Source organism: Orcinus orca, chromosome 2 (assembly GCF_937001465.1).
Source record: "Orcinus orca chromosome 2, mOrcOrc1.1, whole genome shotgun sequence".
Lineage (NCBI taxonomy): Eukaryota > Metazoa > Chordata > Mammalia > Artiodactyla > Delphinidae > Orcinus > Orcinus orca.
In genome coordinates this window covers 140,234,835-140,252,364 of record NC_064560.1, presented here as the reverse complement: position 1 = coordinate 140,252,364, position 17,530 = coordinate 140,234,835, and the positions used below count along the sequence as shown (strand labels likewise).

The window sequence follows — 17,530 nt, the reverse complement described above, 5'->3', positions numbered from 1 at the left end:
AAATGTAAAATTTCCCTGAAATAAAGGAAGAATCATATAGTCTTTAGAAAGGCATGCTGTGGTTCTAAAAATATTACAGATCAACCCAAACATACTGATTAAGTTGTTCTATTTCAAGAATAAAGAATCATTCAAGTACCCAGGCAGAAAAAATTAAACCACCTATAAGTGAGGAAAAAAGCAATATGATTGACCTCAGACTTCTTTTCAGGCAAACTCAATGTCAGAAAAGTCAGTAACATTTTTACAGTGTTTAGAATGAAAAAATACTTGAGCCAAGAATTTTATTCATAACCAATTTGAATATAAGGATAACAAACAGCCAGTCTAGAGTACGTTAAAGTAGAGAATAAAGTATTTATAAACCCTTCCTTAAAAAACTATTTGAGGGCTTCCCTGGTGGCGCAGTGGTTGAGAGTCCGCCTGCCGACGCAGGGGACACGGGTTCGTGCCCCGGTCCGGGAAGATCCCACATGCCGCGGAGCAGCTGGGCCCGTGAGCCATGGCCGCTGAGCCTGCGCGTCCGGAGCCTGTGCTCCGCAACGGGAGAGGCCACAGCAGTGAGAGGCCCGCGTACCGCAAAAAAACCCAAAAAAAACCTATTTGAAAACGAAATTTGGTTACCCAGGAACTCCCCACAATAAAGAACTCAGGTGTAAAAATGCCATGTATGATAAAAGTTCGAGTAATGATTACTCAACCCTTTTAAATATAAAATAAAGGTTAAACAAGGGGGGCACTTTGGCTATAGAATCCAATACAGCTTTTACAAATTTTTTAAAAGTAGAATTCATAAAGAAAAAGAAAAAAAGGAGTTTAAAACTGTTATTTATTTCATAGCTGAGAGTCAAATAATATTGCTTAACTAAAACACTGCACAAAAAAATATTGATGAGATTCCAACACCTTAATGTTTTTCCATCTCTTAAATTTAGATAGTTCTTTTGGGAATTAATATATCTTACTGAGAGAAAACACTGCCTGAAGTTCAAAAATTTCTTCAGTTTCACTTCAATTGATTACTACTCTTCAATTCAAGTAACAATTATACAGCATTTGCTACAAGTCAAGTATTTTTCAATACTTATTAAATCATTTAGTCCTCATAACAACCAATATATAACAGCCACTATTTCCCTGTTTTATAGAGAAAAAACAGAGTCCCAGAAACTCTGAATCTGTCCATGACTGTACAGCTAGGAAGCAAAAGAGTGAAGATTCAAAGACAGGTACCTGTGTCTGGAATCTGTGCTCTTCACCTCTACAATATAATGCCTCTCAGATAAAACAGAATGTAGAAAATGAATTAATTTTTATCAAATTAATTCTATGTATGCATCTATTCAACCACCAACCATCTATCCTTCCAGACAGTAGTGTTTATATAAACAAAGAGAAATGTTTGGAATAATGTTTCCCTATTGATAAAGATAGTTATTTGGGAGTAGGCAGTGTGAAATTTAGCTAAATTTTTAAATTTATTTTTAGTTGTCAACAAGTTAATGTTTTACAATGAGTCTCTCCATCTACTTTTTGAATGAGCCTTCAAAAAAAAAATGAAACCATTAATATAAACAAAAACCAAATCACATTACCTAGTCACAACGTGAATGCTACAGTATTAATTATTTAATGATTCTGTCTAATGAACCACCATGGGGTTTGTCTTTTTTTTGTTGTTTTTTGGCCACGCCCTGCGGCTTGTGGGATCTTAGTTCTCCAACCAGGGATCGAACCCGTGCCCCCTGCATAGGAAGCGCCGAGTCCACTGGACCGTCAGGGAGTTTCCCACCACGTTTTTTTAAAAAATAAATTTATTTATTTATTTTTGGCTGTGTTGGGTCTTCGTTTCTGTGTGAGGGCTTTCTCTAGTTGCGGCAAGCGGGGGCCACTCTTCCTCGTGGTGCATGGGCCTCTCACTATCGTGGCCTCTCTTGTTGCGGAGCACAGGCTCCAGACGTGCAGGCTCAGTAGTTGTGGCTCACGGGCCCAGTTGCTCCGTGGCACGTGGGATCTTCCCAGACCAGGGCTCGAACCCATGACCCCTGCATTAGCAGGCAGATTCTCAACCACTGCGCCACCAGGGAAGCCCCCCACCACGTTTTAATTAGTATTTTATTGTGATCCCTCAGAGGCTAGCACAATATTGGGCACAGCAAACATTTGATAAATATATTGAGGGATCAACATAAAAATATTAGATTACTACATTCTATCTTGCAGGTAACATTTCTAGATGCTCTCGGGCTTTCTACCCAACATGGACACCTTAGATTAGCATCATTTGCATGACCTGGGAGCTTGAAAAAAGGCAGAATCTCAGGCTCCACTCCAGACGTTATCTAACAAGAATCTGCATTTTAACAATATTCCCCAAGTGATTGGAGTGCACATTAAAACTGGAGAAGTAATTCTTTCCAGAGCATTGTTTCTCTAAGTGCAGTATGTTATTTACCTATACCAGAATCACCTGGTTCGCTTGCTAAAAATGTAGATTCTCAGGCTCTACCCTATTTCAGGTGTCAGGTTTCAGTTTAGAACCCACAGCTAAAAGACTTAAAAAGTAGTGGAGAATAGGAATGAGCACAGTAAGCAGACAGCAGTAAAAGAACCCAGAGCTGAAATAAATCAAGGAGGTGATAATAAGGAGAGGGAAGAAAAGAGGAGTCACAAAGGAAGGTAGAGTAAGGATATCAACAACAGAACTATGAAGAAATAAAGAAAGTAGCTGTACTAAGAGTGTTGTGCATTTCTTTCTTTCTTTTCTTTTTTCTTTCTTTCTTTTTTTTTCAGTGACTGAAAACTACTAGCATGCCAAAAGTTTTAGAAAAAGACTGTGGGGATATGGAATTTACCACTGTAACATATAAGCATCAGTAACACTTTTAAACATGTAACCACCACATAATTCATGTACTTTATAAATGCTCCTAACATCATATGTAGTTTTAAGTGTGTACATACAGTTTTAGAGACATTTCCATATGCTTGGATCGTGCAATTGCTTCATCTCTCTCCTCATTGGCTAACTGCAGTCGAGACATAATAGCTTCATCACGTTCTCTCTGTGCAAAATACACCTCTTCAACCAGAGCTACCAAAATATATAATTCATAATTAGTGAAAAGAAAAATGCATACTTTTAGCAAAAATAAAAAGCAAAAAAAATAATTTATTCAGCTGAGTTAGCATCAATTCATTTGTTTACTTGAGAAAACATTACCTTTTTAAGCTACTGCAAAATTGAGATACTATTTCATACCCATAAAAGCAAAAATTACAAGGTCAAATAGTAAAAAATATTAAGCACGTGAAATAAAGGAAACATTCAAATATACTGCAGATAGGTGTATATGTTTCGACAACCTCTGATGAGCAATTTGGCAATGCTGAAGTTGTGCCTAGTCCATAACCTGGCAAATCTCCTCTTTGGTATGAAGCCTAGAGAAATTCTTGCACATGTGCACAAGGAAACATGTATAAAAATGCTTAGGAACAATGTATAAAAATGTTTATTTCAGCATTATATAATAGCAAAAACTTACAAATAACCCAATTGTCCAATAACTGGAGCAGGAATAAAGAAATTACTGTACATTAAAAATGGAATACTATGCAGCATTTAAATGAATTAACTATGGGCAAATGGACAAATCTCAAAAATGAAAATTTGACAAAAATAGCAAGTTGCAAAATAAAGCAAATCTATTATTCGTGGATAGACACAATTAGTAAAAAATATTAAAATAAACATGGAAATGATAAACACCAAATTCAGGACAGTAGTTACCTCAGTAAGATGATGGAAGGAGAGGAAAAAGGAGAGTCAATGGGGACAGAGTTGTGTTGGTTTAGCACTGAACGTCTCCGGGGGCACCATTTATATCGATTATAATACAAATGACATCATGTAAATTTCTGCAGCACTATATAGGGAGCTTTTATGTTACCTGAAATTGTCACTTCTCAAACTTAATTTCTACTTGAAATCTTATATAATGCTTAAAATATCACTGCAATTTTAGACAGAAAGGGGCTCAAATACTTGGATCACTGAACCAAATTTATTTATACTGTCAAACCACAAAATAAACTTAGGAAAGACATTTGAAATGTTCTTTTAGGTCATAAAACACTGGGTTTCTGCTAAGATTTGTCATAGATTAATATACTGTTAATCAAGATAGTTACTTTTATATTACTTAAATTATAAGTAGTGGAAAAGAAAAAAAACCCTGAGAAAAAAGCAACTGTATCTTTTCCATAATACAGTATAAAATGGAACATGCAATGGCAAAGCAAAAGTCAAAACTACTTCTAAGAAGCTAAGCCTGAGGGAAGATGAATAAATAAATTAATTCATCAAATATTTATCAAGCTCCTGTGGCAGTCATCAATCCAGTTTTAAGGAATATGAATATAGCAGGCTAAGAAGTCCTTGTCATCCTAGAGTATACATTCTACTACAGGGAAACAGACAGTAGAGAGAAAAACAGGCCAAAAATTAGGTAGGTAGGTAGGTAGGTATGTAGATAGATTGCTTTGAAGGAAAATACAGCTGTATCAGAGAAAAGAGTGATTTGGTAGATAGGGAATAGGGCAGACTATTTTAGAAAGGGTGGTCAGAAAAGACCTTTTTAAATAAGTGACATTTCAGCACGTTCAAATAAAGGAAGAGTAACCATACTCATATTTGAAAGTAGACTAAGCTGAAGAAAAACCAGGACAAAGGCCCTAGAAGTATTAGCGATATAACAGCAATATGGCTGGAGCACAGAGAGGGTGAGAGTTTTGGGAGATCACACTGTAAATCACAGCAAGGAATTAAGATCTCATCTAAATATGATGGTAGTCAATGGTGGTTTCTGAGCAAGGAAATGGCAGCACCACATTTATGTTTAAAAAGGAATTCTGGCTTCCAGGTGAGAAGTAGTTCATAGGTGGGACAAACATGGAAGCAAATTCCAGAAGGGAGACTATAGGAGTGGTTCAAGCAAGAGTTCACATCAATAACCCACAATAACCCTTTCCCTGAAACTTTAAGCTACCTAGAAATAAATATCAACTTCTAGAATAGGAACAATTTGAACAGATCTGTGTTTCAGAAGGAAACTCCCAGAGATTAGCATTCAGTGTGTGGAAGATGCAGGGATCACCTGTATCAACTTCCAAAAGTTGCAGGTTGGACTGTACATGCCCCTTAACCCAATATTAGATTATTATAAAAGTTCACATAAGAAACAATGAAACCCTGAATTAAGACAAGGGCAGCACAAGAGAAATAAAATAGATTCAATTCATAACAAAAAGTTAAGTATGTACCAAATTTCAGAGGAGAGAAAAATAGGCCAGGTGACTTCACTAAGGCATCCCTCAACCTATCAAAAGGTAATCTCCATGAAACTCTGGGGTAAACAGGCTACTCTTCTTACTGCTGCCACATAGATTCCAAGGCAAAAAAAAAAAACAAAACAGTCTTAGCCCAACATTCAAGGAAAACTGGAGTCTAGTTCTAGCCTACCTTCCAGCATCATCTACCACCATATTCCCTTTAGGACAGTATTTCACAAAATATAGGATGTGAAACACATTGTTTAATAGTTATGTGACTTTAATGTATATTAGAAAACCATAACTAGCACATCAGACCTATAATTTCTGAGTGGCATTTAATTTAATGTCTAACTAAAATTCAAATTTCTTTAAATTACCCATATTGTTGAGGTAGATGCCAAAAAAGGGTAATTTTCCATTTTTTCATTTATTTAAAGTTCAAAAACAAGAAAGAATGGCCTAGCTATTAAACTTAGGATAATGGTTACTAACTTTTGGAGGTAGTACTAGAAGGGAGAATGAGGAACTTTTCGTGATATCTGGTGATATTCTATTGGTAATATTTGGTTTTTTTCTACATCTGGGTGCTGGTTATACAAGTGTGTTCACTTTCTGAGATTCATAAAACTGTACAGTTATTTGTGCACTTTTTGGGTACAGACGTTAAAACTAAAAAAAATTCCATTAAAATATATATTTATCTAGTTAAAAAGATGAGATTTTTAAAGAAAAGCATTAAGTGAATAACAGGAAAAAAGCATATATGATAAAATCTTCGAGAGTATATGTTAGGATTAAATTTTAAGCAACACAGCCTTGTCCTCCTGGTCAAGACAGGGTAACAGGATCCAAATTTGTATTCCCACTTAAAACAATTTTTTTTAATGGACAAAACATGCATGGGATGAGTTTTCAAGTTGATAAGGAAATAAAGAGAGTGACCTGAGAGAGGAAAACAAAAGAGTTGAGCCCTATGACTGGCCCAGCTTAATACACTGAAAGTTTTCTGGACATGGCACAGGAAAGGAAGAATCCAGGAGGAGGCCAGCAGACTCCACAATTTGAAGAGAGGAGTCTAAGGAAACCAAAGCAGCTAGAATTCACAAGACAATCAGAGGAAAAAACAGCTGCAAAGAGAGAAAGCTTTGGAGACATGCAGAGGGTATTCCTCAAGAAATCAGCTGAGGACTGAGCACACACATGTGAGTTAACTACCCATGCAGGGGAAAGAGCCACCTGAAAGTTTTAGAGGCATCAGTGCCCTGAGCGCCACAAAACCAAAAATAGTACGTGTTCCCACTAGCCAGATTGGAAAAACTCATGATTCATGAACTACTACATAGAATACACAGAAGGGTCTTGCTTCAATAGTGGGGATTAATTAACCCTAGACTAAACACTGCTCTGGTAACAACCTACCTATCTTTAAAGCATGACCCAGAAGTAGTGACCTGTTTCCAAGAAACATAACTATATCTCAGAACAAAGCTCAAAAATATTTTATAAAAATACAAAAATACCAGCTCCCAAAATGGTAAAGTTCATCATGTCTAGTATCCATTATGAGGCATGCAATCAAGCAGCAAAATTAGGACCCATAAAGAAAATTTAATCAGCTAAAACTGATCAACATTTTGTCAACTAATACATAACCTTGTTTCATGTATGTTTCTTTTTAAAAACACCTTAGTTAATATATATTGTTGATTTATTAGCACTGAACTCATGGCCAACAGGACAATAACTCATGCCTGAACAAAGTTTATCCATAACACACACACAGCCTTCCATGCTTCGGGAACATTAGATTGCATTTCAGCACGCAGCTGTCTTAAACAGTGAAATCACCAATAGAAGGTACAAAAATGCAATAAATGTAGCACTAAATAAGCTGCAAAAAGGATACTTATTTACAATATAAGAGCTGAAACATAAAAGCAGAGTGTGGCCTTAAGATGATCAGATTGTTTTTCTTTTCTTGGTGTGTTATTTTGGTAATATTGATAGATTTTTAAATGGTAAACCAACCTTGCATTCCACAAAATAAATCACAGTCCCAAATGCAAAACCTAAAATTATAAAAGTTCTGGAGGAAAACCTCTTTGACTTTAGGTAGGCAAAGCTTCTTAACTATAATAATAGCAAAGCATAAACCAATTTTTAAAAATTGGTAAGTAGGACTTCAATTTAATTCAATTACAAATTTCCACTCTTCAAAAGATGCTAAGAAAATGAAAAGACAAGCCACAGACTGGAAGAAAATAATTGCAAAGCATATATCTGACAAAAAGACTTGTATCTAGAACATAATTTTAAAAACTCTCAAAGCTCAATAACAAGGAAACAAAAAACCCAATTAAAAATTGGGCAAAAAACTTGAACACTTTTTTCAAAGTAGATATATTGATGGCAATAAGCACAAAAAAAGGTTCTCAACAGCTTTAGTCATTACAGAAATGCAAATTAAAACTATGAGATAGCCACCACACACAGCTGACCCTTGAACAACACCGGGGTTAGAGGTGGACACCCCCCCACACCTCCTGCAGTCAAAAATCCGTGCATTAACTTTACAGTTGGTTCTCTGTATCCACAGATGCAGAACCGTTGATCATGTAGTACAGTAGTATGTATTTATTGAAAAAAAATGTGCATATAAGTGGACTTGCAGAGTTTAAATCGGTTTTGTTCAAGGGTTAACTATACAAACCTATTACAGTGACTTATATGAAAGGCTCATTAAAGATGTTGGCAAGGATGTAAAACAACCTGGAACTTTCATACACTGCTGGTGGAATGTAAGATAGTATAATCACATTATGTCAGTTTCTTAAAAAAGTAAACATACACCCACAAGATTCAGCTATTCCACTCGTAAGTATTTCTCCAAGAGAAATTAAAGCATAGAAATTAAAGCATATGTCTAAATACAAAGACTTCGATACAAATATTCATAGCATCTTTATTTATAATAGCCAAAACCCAGAAACACCCCACATTTTTAGTAACAGATGAATGGTTAAACAAACTATATAACAAATTGTGCTAGAACAACTGGATTTCTCATGTATAAAACCAAATGCTTTTAATCAACAGTTTAGATAAAGTTAAGGAATTCTTGCTATGAACGCAGCTTTTGGAAGATCCAGTAGTTTCCAGTACAATTTTCATATATTTTTTAAGGCAGTATCATTACTCCTATGTGGTTGTCTGTGTCACATTATTCTGCTTCTATGTATCAATTCATCATGCTGTTTTGAAAGGAATTTCTGCCCATAATGTAGTACAGAGTAATGAGTTTTATTTTCCCCTTCTAGTTGCATACAATCTCCTAGGAAGGATATTCATAACAGCTTAGAGAAAACAACATGATGTATTATGAAGAATATGGGCTTTAATTCAGATCCAAGGTGTTGTCACAGTAAAGTTAGGCAACTTGTTTTTTTTTATACTTTTCTTAAATTATGTTAGTCACCATTCAGGTGTATAAAATGCACAGAATACCATCAGTTACGGATATAAGGGGAAATTAAATGAGATGATATATAAAAGCTCTTAGTCAAATAAAGTAGATTCTCAACAAACGTTAGTTCCATGCCACCAATACCATCATCACCCTCAATCCACAGACTCACAATTTGGCTTCATTTCCACACACATTAAAAATGTGATTTTGATTAATTTGGACCATTTATATCTATAGCCATTTCAACATTTCTTGCTTTTTTCATTTTTACCTTTTTCATTGGCATGCAAAAACTACAAATGGGAACTGAAGGAGATATTATTCAGAACACATTCAGAACACTACAGTATAATGACACAGGTCTGTACAAAATATGATATTCTAAGATATTTTTACATTATAAAATACTTCTAATTTGTGGGTCAGATAGGATGCACAAAATGATGCTAAACAGTCACCTAGGTACAGATTAACATGTATGTTATATTGCCCTGTAATATTCTGGCATATTGAAAGGTTAAAACACTATTTACTAAACTTTAAATGCCGACAGGCTTCCTATCACTTCTGTATAGTGTGATGAGATCTTTATAAAGTGACATTTAATGTAAGCTGTGTTCTACTTTATATACAATAACACTTGATTGAAAAGGTAAGGCTGTTAATATCAAGGGCTTTAATAAGTCTTGTTAACTCTATGCCTAAAGACAAATGCTTTACATCAAGGGTATATTTGGTCCCGTGTGATGAAGAGAAAACAATTTTTCCTCTATAATGCTGTATCAACTCTAAATATATAAACAACGTGTGTATTTAAAGGAGTATTCTAAGGTTAAATTTTAAAATGCCATAAAACACACACACACAAAAATCTGATTATATATTTTATAAATGCTAAGAAAAGTTTTCCAAAAGTAAGGTATTACAAAATGATAATTTTTAACACCTATTAGGTTATATGTGAAATTTGTTGATTACGAAAAACCCGATTCCTTTTCTAGAATTCAGTACTTCTAAAGAATCAATGTGCAACTCTCAAACATTTTCAGTAAAGAAAGCTTAATTGTAAACACTGAGCTTTTCCAAGGTAGATGACTATTACAAAGTTCACTAGAAAATCAATATAGCATTTTAGTTGGAATTTGCTCATTAAACACCCACAGCTCTAATGCAAATTATGATGGAATGAATAAAGCAAATACATATGCTTCTTTCTTTTTATTAAATGTAAAATCTACTGTTAATTACATCTCGTATGTCATACAAACTTTTCTCCTTAACTATTAAATAGCAGCTTTAACAAAAGTCATTAGAGATTCTCTTTCTTTGACTTGAATAAATTTCAATATTTGTTCAGTAAAGGTTCACAGCAGTTAAATTACATTAACAAATATTATTAGCTACTATGTAAGCCAACCCAGTAAAATACTTGTATTGTAGGTAGAACAAATCATTGGGTGTTTACAATAATATTTGGATATCTCCATTTTTAAACACGGTTATCAAATATCCTATAATTCTTAGTCAAATGAGAAAGATTCAGAGAGGATCACCCCCACTCCCCACCCACAAATACTCAAATTTGTTTAGTAAGCTAATTGTTTTCTAACATAGGCAAAAGTAAATATGAAGAAGCTGAACCATACTAAGTATGAGTTTATTGAATCAAGACAGAGTACATATTTCCTTAGTAGAACCCAAGTCTATTGACAAGCCCATATTCTACACTTCTCAAACTACTTTTAAAATACAGTAGCAGTGAGACAGTATATTGGAAAACATTCTAGTTTAAACACTGAACCATGATTCTCTAAATAACATAATTTGGAGGACAGACATTTCCCAGGAAAAAGAATCCATTTAACATCTTCAAGGTAGTTATGTAAACAGAAAAGGCTGAATTAAGGAGAGGGAAGAAGAAATCATTAGGATTTGAATTTGAAACTGATTCAAATTATCACTGATTACACTGATTACAATTCAGCTTCCAAAATTCTAACCACCAAATATAATATAGATAATAGTTTGGTAAAAGACTTTATTATATATATAAGAATTTCAGATTGTCTGAGCATTTACTATTATTGCTTTACATGATGTGAAATGAATTCCTTGTAAACATAACATTTAGTGTTTTACAAAACCACCTCATATATATTCCAGAACCACAAACATTATGCTATGTCTTAATTTCCTTAAAATTTACAATTTCTCTTTCTTGGCATAAATTGTTTATTATAAATTTAAACACAGATGGTAAATGCCACACACCAGTAGAGAATTAACCAACCTATTCCAAGTAGTGTGATGGTTCTACTCTTGGCATTACATTGCTGGATTCAACTTATTTCTTCAGAACTTCTTTTACAAGCCAGAATATTGTATTTCTAAAACTGGATTTGAATGTTCACCATTTTACATGATTATTCTGTAAATAACCTTTTGTGATTAAAAATACAAGCTCGTAAAAATGTGGCGACAGAAATGTGTTGCATAGTTTTGTAACATTCTGTGCATAATTAAAATAAACAGGATATGTTCTCATATTATTCAGTATTCAAAATTATAAAATAGAATAGAATAGAATTCAATCATTTGGACATGACATATTTGATTGAACTAAGATGCTCCTAAAATCAGATAAACACCGTTTCCAATTATTCACTATATAAACAACACTGTAATGAACATCTTTGTAAACAAATCTTTATGTATATACACAGTTAATTACTAAGGAAAATTCCTAGAAGTATGATTATTACATTAAAAAAGTTTTCTGAACTCTTTACATGTTTTAAAATTTTCCTCTGTAAAGCTGCTATAAATTTATACTTACCAAGAGTATAGAAACTGCTAAAGCTTGATTAGAAAATTATACAAAATTGTGACTTTAAGTAGCAAAAATATAAACCAGTAACTCTTTTTAGCAAAACTCGCAATCATTATATACATGTATTGAGTACAGATAACTCAAAGACTATATAAGAACACTTTCTAAAAATGTGCTTTTTACATTCATACCTCTAATATATCTGACATTAGAGCTATAATTTTTTTTACATTTATTGGAGTATAATTGCTTTACAATGTTGTGTTACTTTCTGCTGTAAAACAAAGTGAATCAGCTCTATGTACTCATATATCCCCATACCCCCACCCTCTTGTGTCTCCCTTCCACCCTCCCTATCCCACCCCTCTAGGTGGTCACAAAGCACCGAGCTGATCTCCCTGTGCTATGTGGCTACTCCCCACTAGCTATCTATTTTACATTTGGTAGTGTATATATGCCAATGCTACTCTCTCACTTCATCCCAGCTTACCCTTCCCCCTAGGGAAGGGACCTGTGTCCTCAGGTCCATTCTCTACGTCTGCGTCTTTATTCCTGTTCTGCCCCTAGGTTCTTCAGAACCATTTTTTTCTTTTAGATTCCATATATATGTATTCGCATACGGTATTTGTTTTTCTCTTTCTGACTGACTTCACTCAGTATGACAGACTCTAGGTCCATCCACCTCACTACAAATAACTCAATTTCCTTTCCTTTTATGGCTGAGTAATATTCTACTGTATATATGTGCCACATCTTCTTTATTCATTCATCTGTCGATGGACACTTAGGTTGCTTCCATGTCCTGGCTATTGTAAATAGTACTGCAATGAACACTGTAGTACATGACTCTTTGAATCCTGGTTTTCTCAGGGTATATGCCCAGTAGTGGGATTGCTGGGTCGTATGGTAGCTCTATTTTTAGCTTTTTAAGGAACCTCCATACTGTTCTCCATAGTGGCTGTATCAATTTACATTCCCATTACATTCCCATGGGTTCCCTTTTCTCCACAACCTCTCCAGCATTTATTGCTTGTAGATTTTTTATGATGGTCATTCTGACCGGTGTGAGGTGATACCTCATTGTAGTTTTGATTTGCTTTTCTCTAATGATTAGTGATGTTGAGCATCCTTTCATGTGTTTGGTGGCAGTTTGTATATATTCTTTGGAGAAATGTCTATTTAGATCTTCTGCCCATTTTTGGATTGGGTTGTTTTTTTGATATTGAGTTGTATGAGCTGCTTGTAAATTTTGGAGATTAATCCTTTGTCAGTTGCTTCATTTGCAAATATTTTTTCCCATTCTGAGGGTTGTCTTTCTTTTCGTCTTGTTTATGTTTTCCTTTGCTGTGCAAAAGGTTTTAAGTTTCATTAGGTCCCATTTGTTTATTTTTGTTTTTATTTCCATTACTCTAGGAGGTGGGTCAAAAAGGATCTTGGTGTGATTTATGTCATGTGTTCTGCCTATGTTTTCCTCTAAGAGTTTGATAGTGTCTGGCCTTACATTTAGGTCTTTAATCCATTTTGGGTTTAGTTTTGTGTATGGTGTTAGAGAGTGTTCTAATTTCATTCTTTTACATGTAGCTGTCCAGTTTTCCCAGCACCACTTATTGAAGAGGCTGTGTTTTCTCCACTGTATATTCTTGCCTCCTTTATCAAAGATAAGATGACCATATGTGTGTGGGTTTATCTCTTGGCTTTCTATCCTGTTCTATTGATCTATATTTCTGTTTTTGTGCCAGTACCATGTGGTCTTGATTACTGCAGCTTTGTAGTACAGTCTGAATTCTGGGAGCCTGATTCCTCCAGCTCCATTTTTCTTTCTCAAGATTGCTTTGGTTATTCGGGGTCTTTTGTGTTTCCATACAAATTGTGAAATTTTTTTGTTCTAGTTCTGTGAAAAATGCCATTGGTAGTTTGATAGGGATTGCATCGAATCTGTAGATTGCTTTGGGTAGTAGAGTCATTTTCACAATGTTGATTCTTCCCATCCAAGAACATGGTATATCTCTCCACTTATTTGTATCATCTTTAATTCCTTTCATCAGTGTCTTAGTTTTCTGCATACAGGTCTTTTGTCTCCTTAGGTAGGTTTATTCCTAGGTATTTTATTGTTTTTGTTGCAGTGGTAAATGGGAGTGTTTCCTTAATTTCTCTTTCAGATTTTTCATCATTAGTGTATAGGAATGCCAGAGTTTTCTGTGCATTAATTTTGTATCCTGCTACTTTACCAAATTCATTTAGAGCTATAAATTTTAATATAAAAGAGATAAGCTTATCCCTGAAGTGTTAAAATCAGTATCAATAATGTTATGTACTTTTGAAATATACTATTAAGGGGTATTTAACTTATTTTCTGCACAGAGTTTCTACTTTAAATTTTAACAGATACCAATATGAAAATTCAGTGAAATATAACTGCTACCTAAACTTTTTCCAAGATCATTTGCTCTTTAGAATTGGTTATTGTTATTTATAATGGTTTCTCTCTTTTGCTCTGTGAGACAGACCGAAGCAATGGGAAGACTATAAGTCTTGGAATCAGATGCACTAAGGTTCAAGTCACAGTCTTGACAGTTAGTACTGACCATGTGCCTTTGGGCAAGTTATTTATAAGTCTCTCCAGGTTTACTTCCTCCCATGTAAGATGTAAATATTAACTAATATACCAGATTATTTTAAGGATTAGAGACAATGTATAGAAGCACCTAGGATATAACTGGTACTCAGTGAATTATAGCTAATATTAATATTTGATTATTTTTTATCTTTATGAAATTCTTAAATCTTTGATGTCAGAAGTCATGAAAAGATTTTTTATTTTTTTATTTTTTTCTTGCGGTACGTGGGCTTCTCACTGTTGTGGCCTCTCCCATTGAGAAGCACAGGCTCCGGACATGCAGGCTCAGCGGCCATGGCTCACGGGCCCAGCCGCTCCGCAGCATGTGGGATCTTCCTGGACTGGGGCACGAACCAGTGTCCCCTGCATCAGCATGCGGACTCTCAACCACTGTGCCACCAGGGAAGCCCTTGAAAAGATTTTTGTTCTGTTTAGCTTTTAATTTAAATTCATAGTTCACTGTTAATAGATTTTAAAAGGGAAGTAAACAGAAAAGTGAAACAAAAATGTTTGAAACGAAGGATTGGATGATGAGAAAAATTACCACTGAGATATATATATATATATATATATATATATATATTTATTAGCATTTATTACATTTTACTTAAACGTGAATCTGAAATAAAAGAAATGGGATGCACAGAATTTGGGTTTTAATCTAATATATACCTATGATAAACCATGTAGACCGTTACAACAGCATTTCCTTTGCTTCCCTGTTAGTTTTTACGTAATGTGAATACTATCATTATAATGTGATCTCATGTTACAAAATTGGCCATACTCTACCTGTAAGCATTATTTGACCTGGCACTCATTATAATTTTCATACTCATAGGATTCTACAGCCAAACATAATAATATAATCAGCATTCTACCTATCAATATTTCTAACTGCTGTATTTCACAGAGATGGGACTTTTTGTTTTTATCTGAAATGACTAGCTATATTCTTGAAATCCTTTTTCCTTCGAAATTAAAAAAATATATAGATAGATAGATACATGTAATGCTCCATTATATTAATACTGTTATGCCATTTAAGTGTTAAAGACTAACATTTTATTAATGCCCATTTATATACAGAAAAATGGTATTCCATTGTGCATTATTTCTTAAAAGCAAGTATTACGCTATTTTCTGTTTTTCTGATATATAGAACTGACTCTTGTTCTTAATCATTATATGGTCAGCATCATTTGAGATATGATATATGGTAACAGATTTTTTTTTTTACAAGAGAACAATGTAAACATTTTCTATTACATAACAATTTTTATTTTTCCATGTTAATTAGTTGGGATGTCTTAATATATTTCCTATAACAGTAGATTACATACCTATGCTTTTAACATTTACATGTTAACCTGAATAGAAAAACTTAAGTTATACGTTTCAGGGATTCTACGTTCTGATGCTTTGGACAATAACATTAAACTCATCTCATCTCTACCAAAAATAAAAGAACATTCTTTGTAATAAGAAGGGCTTAACAATATTTTTTTTATTTACAAGTCAGTCTAAATATGGGTGCCCAGGGAAGAATCTATGTTTAAAGAGAAAAAGCAGATTAAACGCTTGCAGAATCAGTACAGTATGCTAACTAAGCAAATTATGTAACCACTGAATTATATGTAAAATGTAACTAAGATAAATAGATAGATAGATAGATTGATTGATTTATATAAATATAAGACTTAAAGAACTAAGGAGTTCTTTTGACTAAAACCCAATATTGGCCTTATTTCAGTTTAATTGGAAGAGGATCTCAAATTCATCTTCTCCATGAGATATCAGGAACGTGGATTTCTCTTTGTACCAAAGGTTAATAAGAAATGTGTCTGCAAAAGTCAAACAGCATTAAATACCAAAATCTGATTATTATTCTACAGGAGTTGTTCTGTCATTCATAATCTCTCCATGCTCCAAGCTTCCACAGCTAATCTTTAATGGATGACATGCAAGAAAGAAAAATAACTAACATATAGAGCAGAGACTCTAAAGTGAGCATTGAAGAAATAGAAATATAAAGCTTTTAAAGAAATATAAATATTTAAAAAATCACAAGATAACAGAAACTATTTAAATAAATACTCTTGTGTAAAAATTTACACATCTGTATACTGTAAATGCAATAGATTAATAAAAATTAAGAGACATTAAACACTAGACAATGCCCACTGAGACTGTTTCAGAAAAAAGAAAGGCTTAATTAAACAAATTATTTTTAAAAGTTATAACCACGTCACTCACCTAAGAGTAATTAAATTAAATGGATTCAGATCAGGTCATACCATACTATCTCTCACTGTCAAACTTAATTTAAATAAAAGAATTTTTGTAGTATTTATGGTTTAATCATTTTATTTAGATGAGAAAAGACATTTACCTAAAGGACAGAGACAATGTTTCAGTTGTGCTTCTCTAAAACATGCCCTAGTATCTGAAAGTCATACATGCCAATAATTTACAAATCATATTATCCACATATATAATTTAATGAGTTAAAACATAAGACCTACTTATCAAATTCCTTTATTTTCTTTTTTGTAGAGATGTAAAATTTTTTTTCATATTTTCAAACTTTCTAAATAAGGTTAATTCTGAAAGTCAAGGAAAACTAAAACCTGTGTGGATAAGATGAAGTAAATAAAATATATTTTTAACAAGGAATACATATCAATTCTTTGTGAAACAAAACCATATATAAGTAGCTATGAGATAGTTATTTATGTTAGTTACACTTTGATATGCCCCCTATTAGATCAAGAAGTCTTGAGAAAACACGATGGTGACATCATCACCTTATCATCATAATTACCATTTATTGAGTGCTTTCTAATGGGTTAAGTACTTCACAAACATTATCTCACTTAAACGTCACCAAACCATAAGGTAGGTTTTAACCAAATCTTAGTGAGGCTGTCATTTACACATGATAAACAGTAGAAAGATTAGAACAAAGATCTGAATCCAAAGTCTAAGCATTTAACCACTATCTACTACAATGCGTATTATGAATGAGAAGTGACTGCAAACAAAAAGACATGTTTGAAATACCAAATCTGTTTTATTTGCTGATGCATATTCAGTGCCTAGCACAGTGCCTAGTACATAAAAACCCCTCAATAAATATTTCTTTAATTTTTAAAGAAGTTAGCATAGTCCCTATTAAGCACCTAATAAAAACAGTATCGATGGTGGTGATGATGATGACGGTGATGTCAAAAAAGTAGGGGAAGGTAAAAAGGTCAACCATTTGAGATTTCATCATGACGTA

At 33.7% G+C, this 17,530-nt stretch overlaps 1 protein-coding gene across 5 annotated transcripts in view; it reads right to left on the bottom strand.

Moving 5' to 3' along the window:
- Positions 1-17,530, bottom strand: part of MIPOL1 (mirror-image polydactyly 1) — a 305,514-nt gene that overhangs the window by 206,099 nt on the left and 81,885 nt on the right. For all 5 annotated transcript variants that reach the window (XM_033428398.2, XM_049705939.1, XM_033428397.2 and 2 more), the window contains one exon: positions 2,965-3,094. In XM_033428398.2, the coding sequence (XP_033284289.1) occupies positions 2,965-3,094 (130 nt within the window). The remainder of the gene's footprint in view (positions 1-2,964; positions 3,095-17,530) is intronic.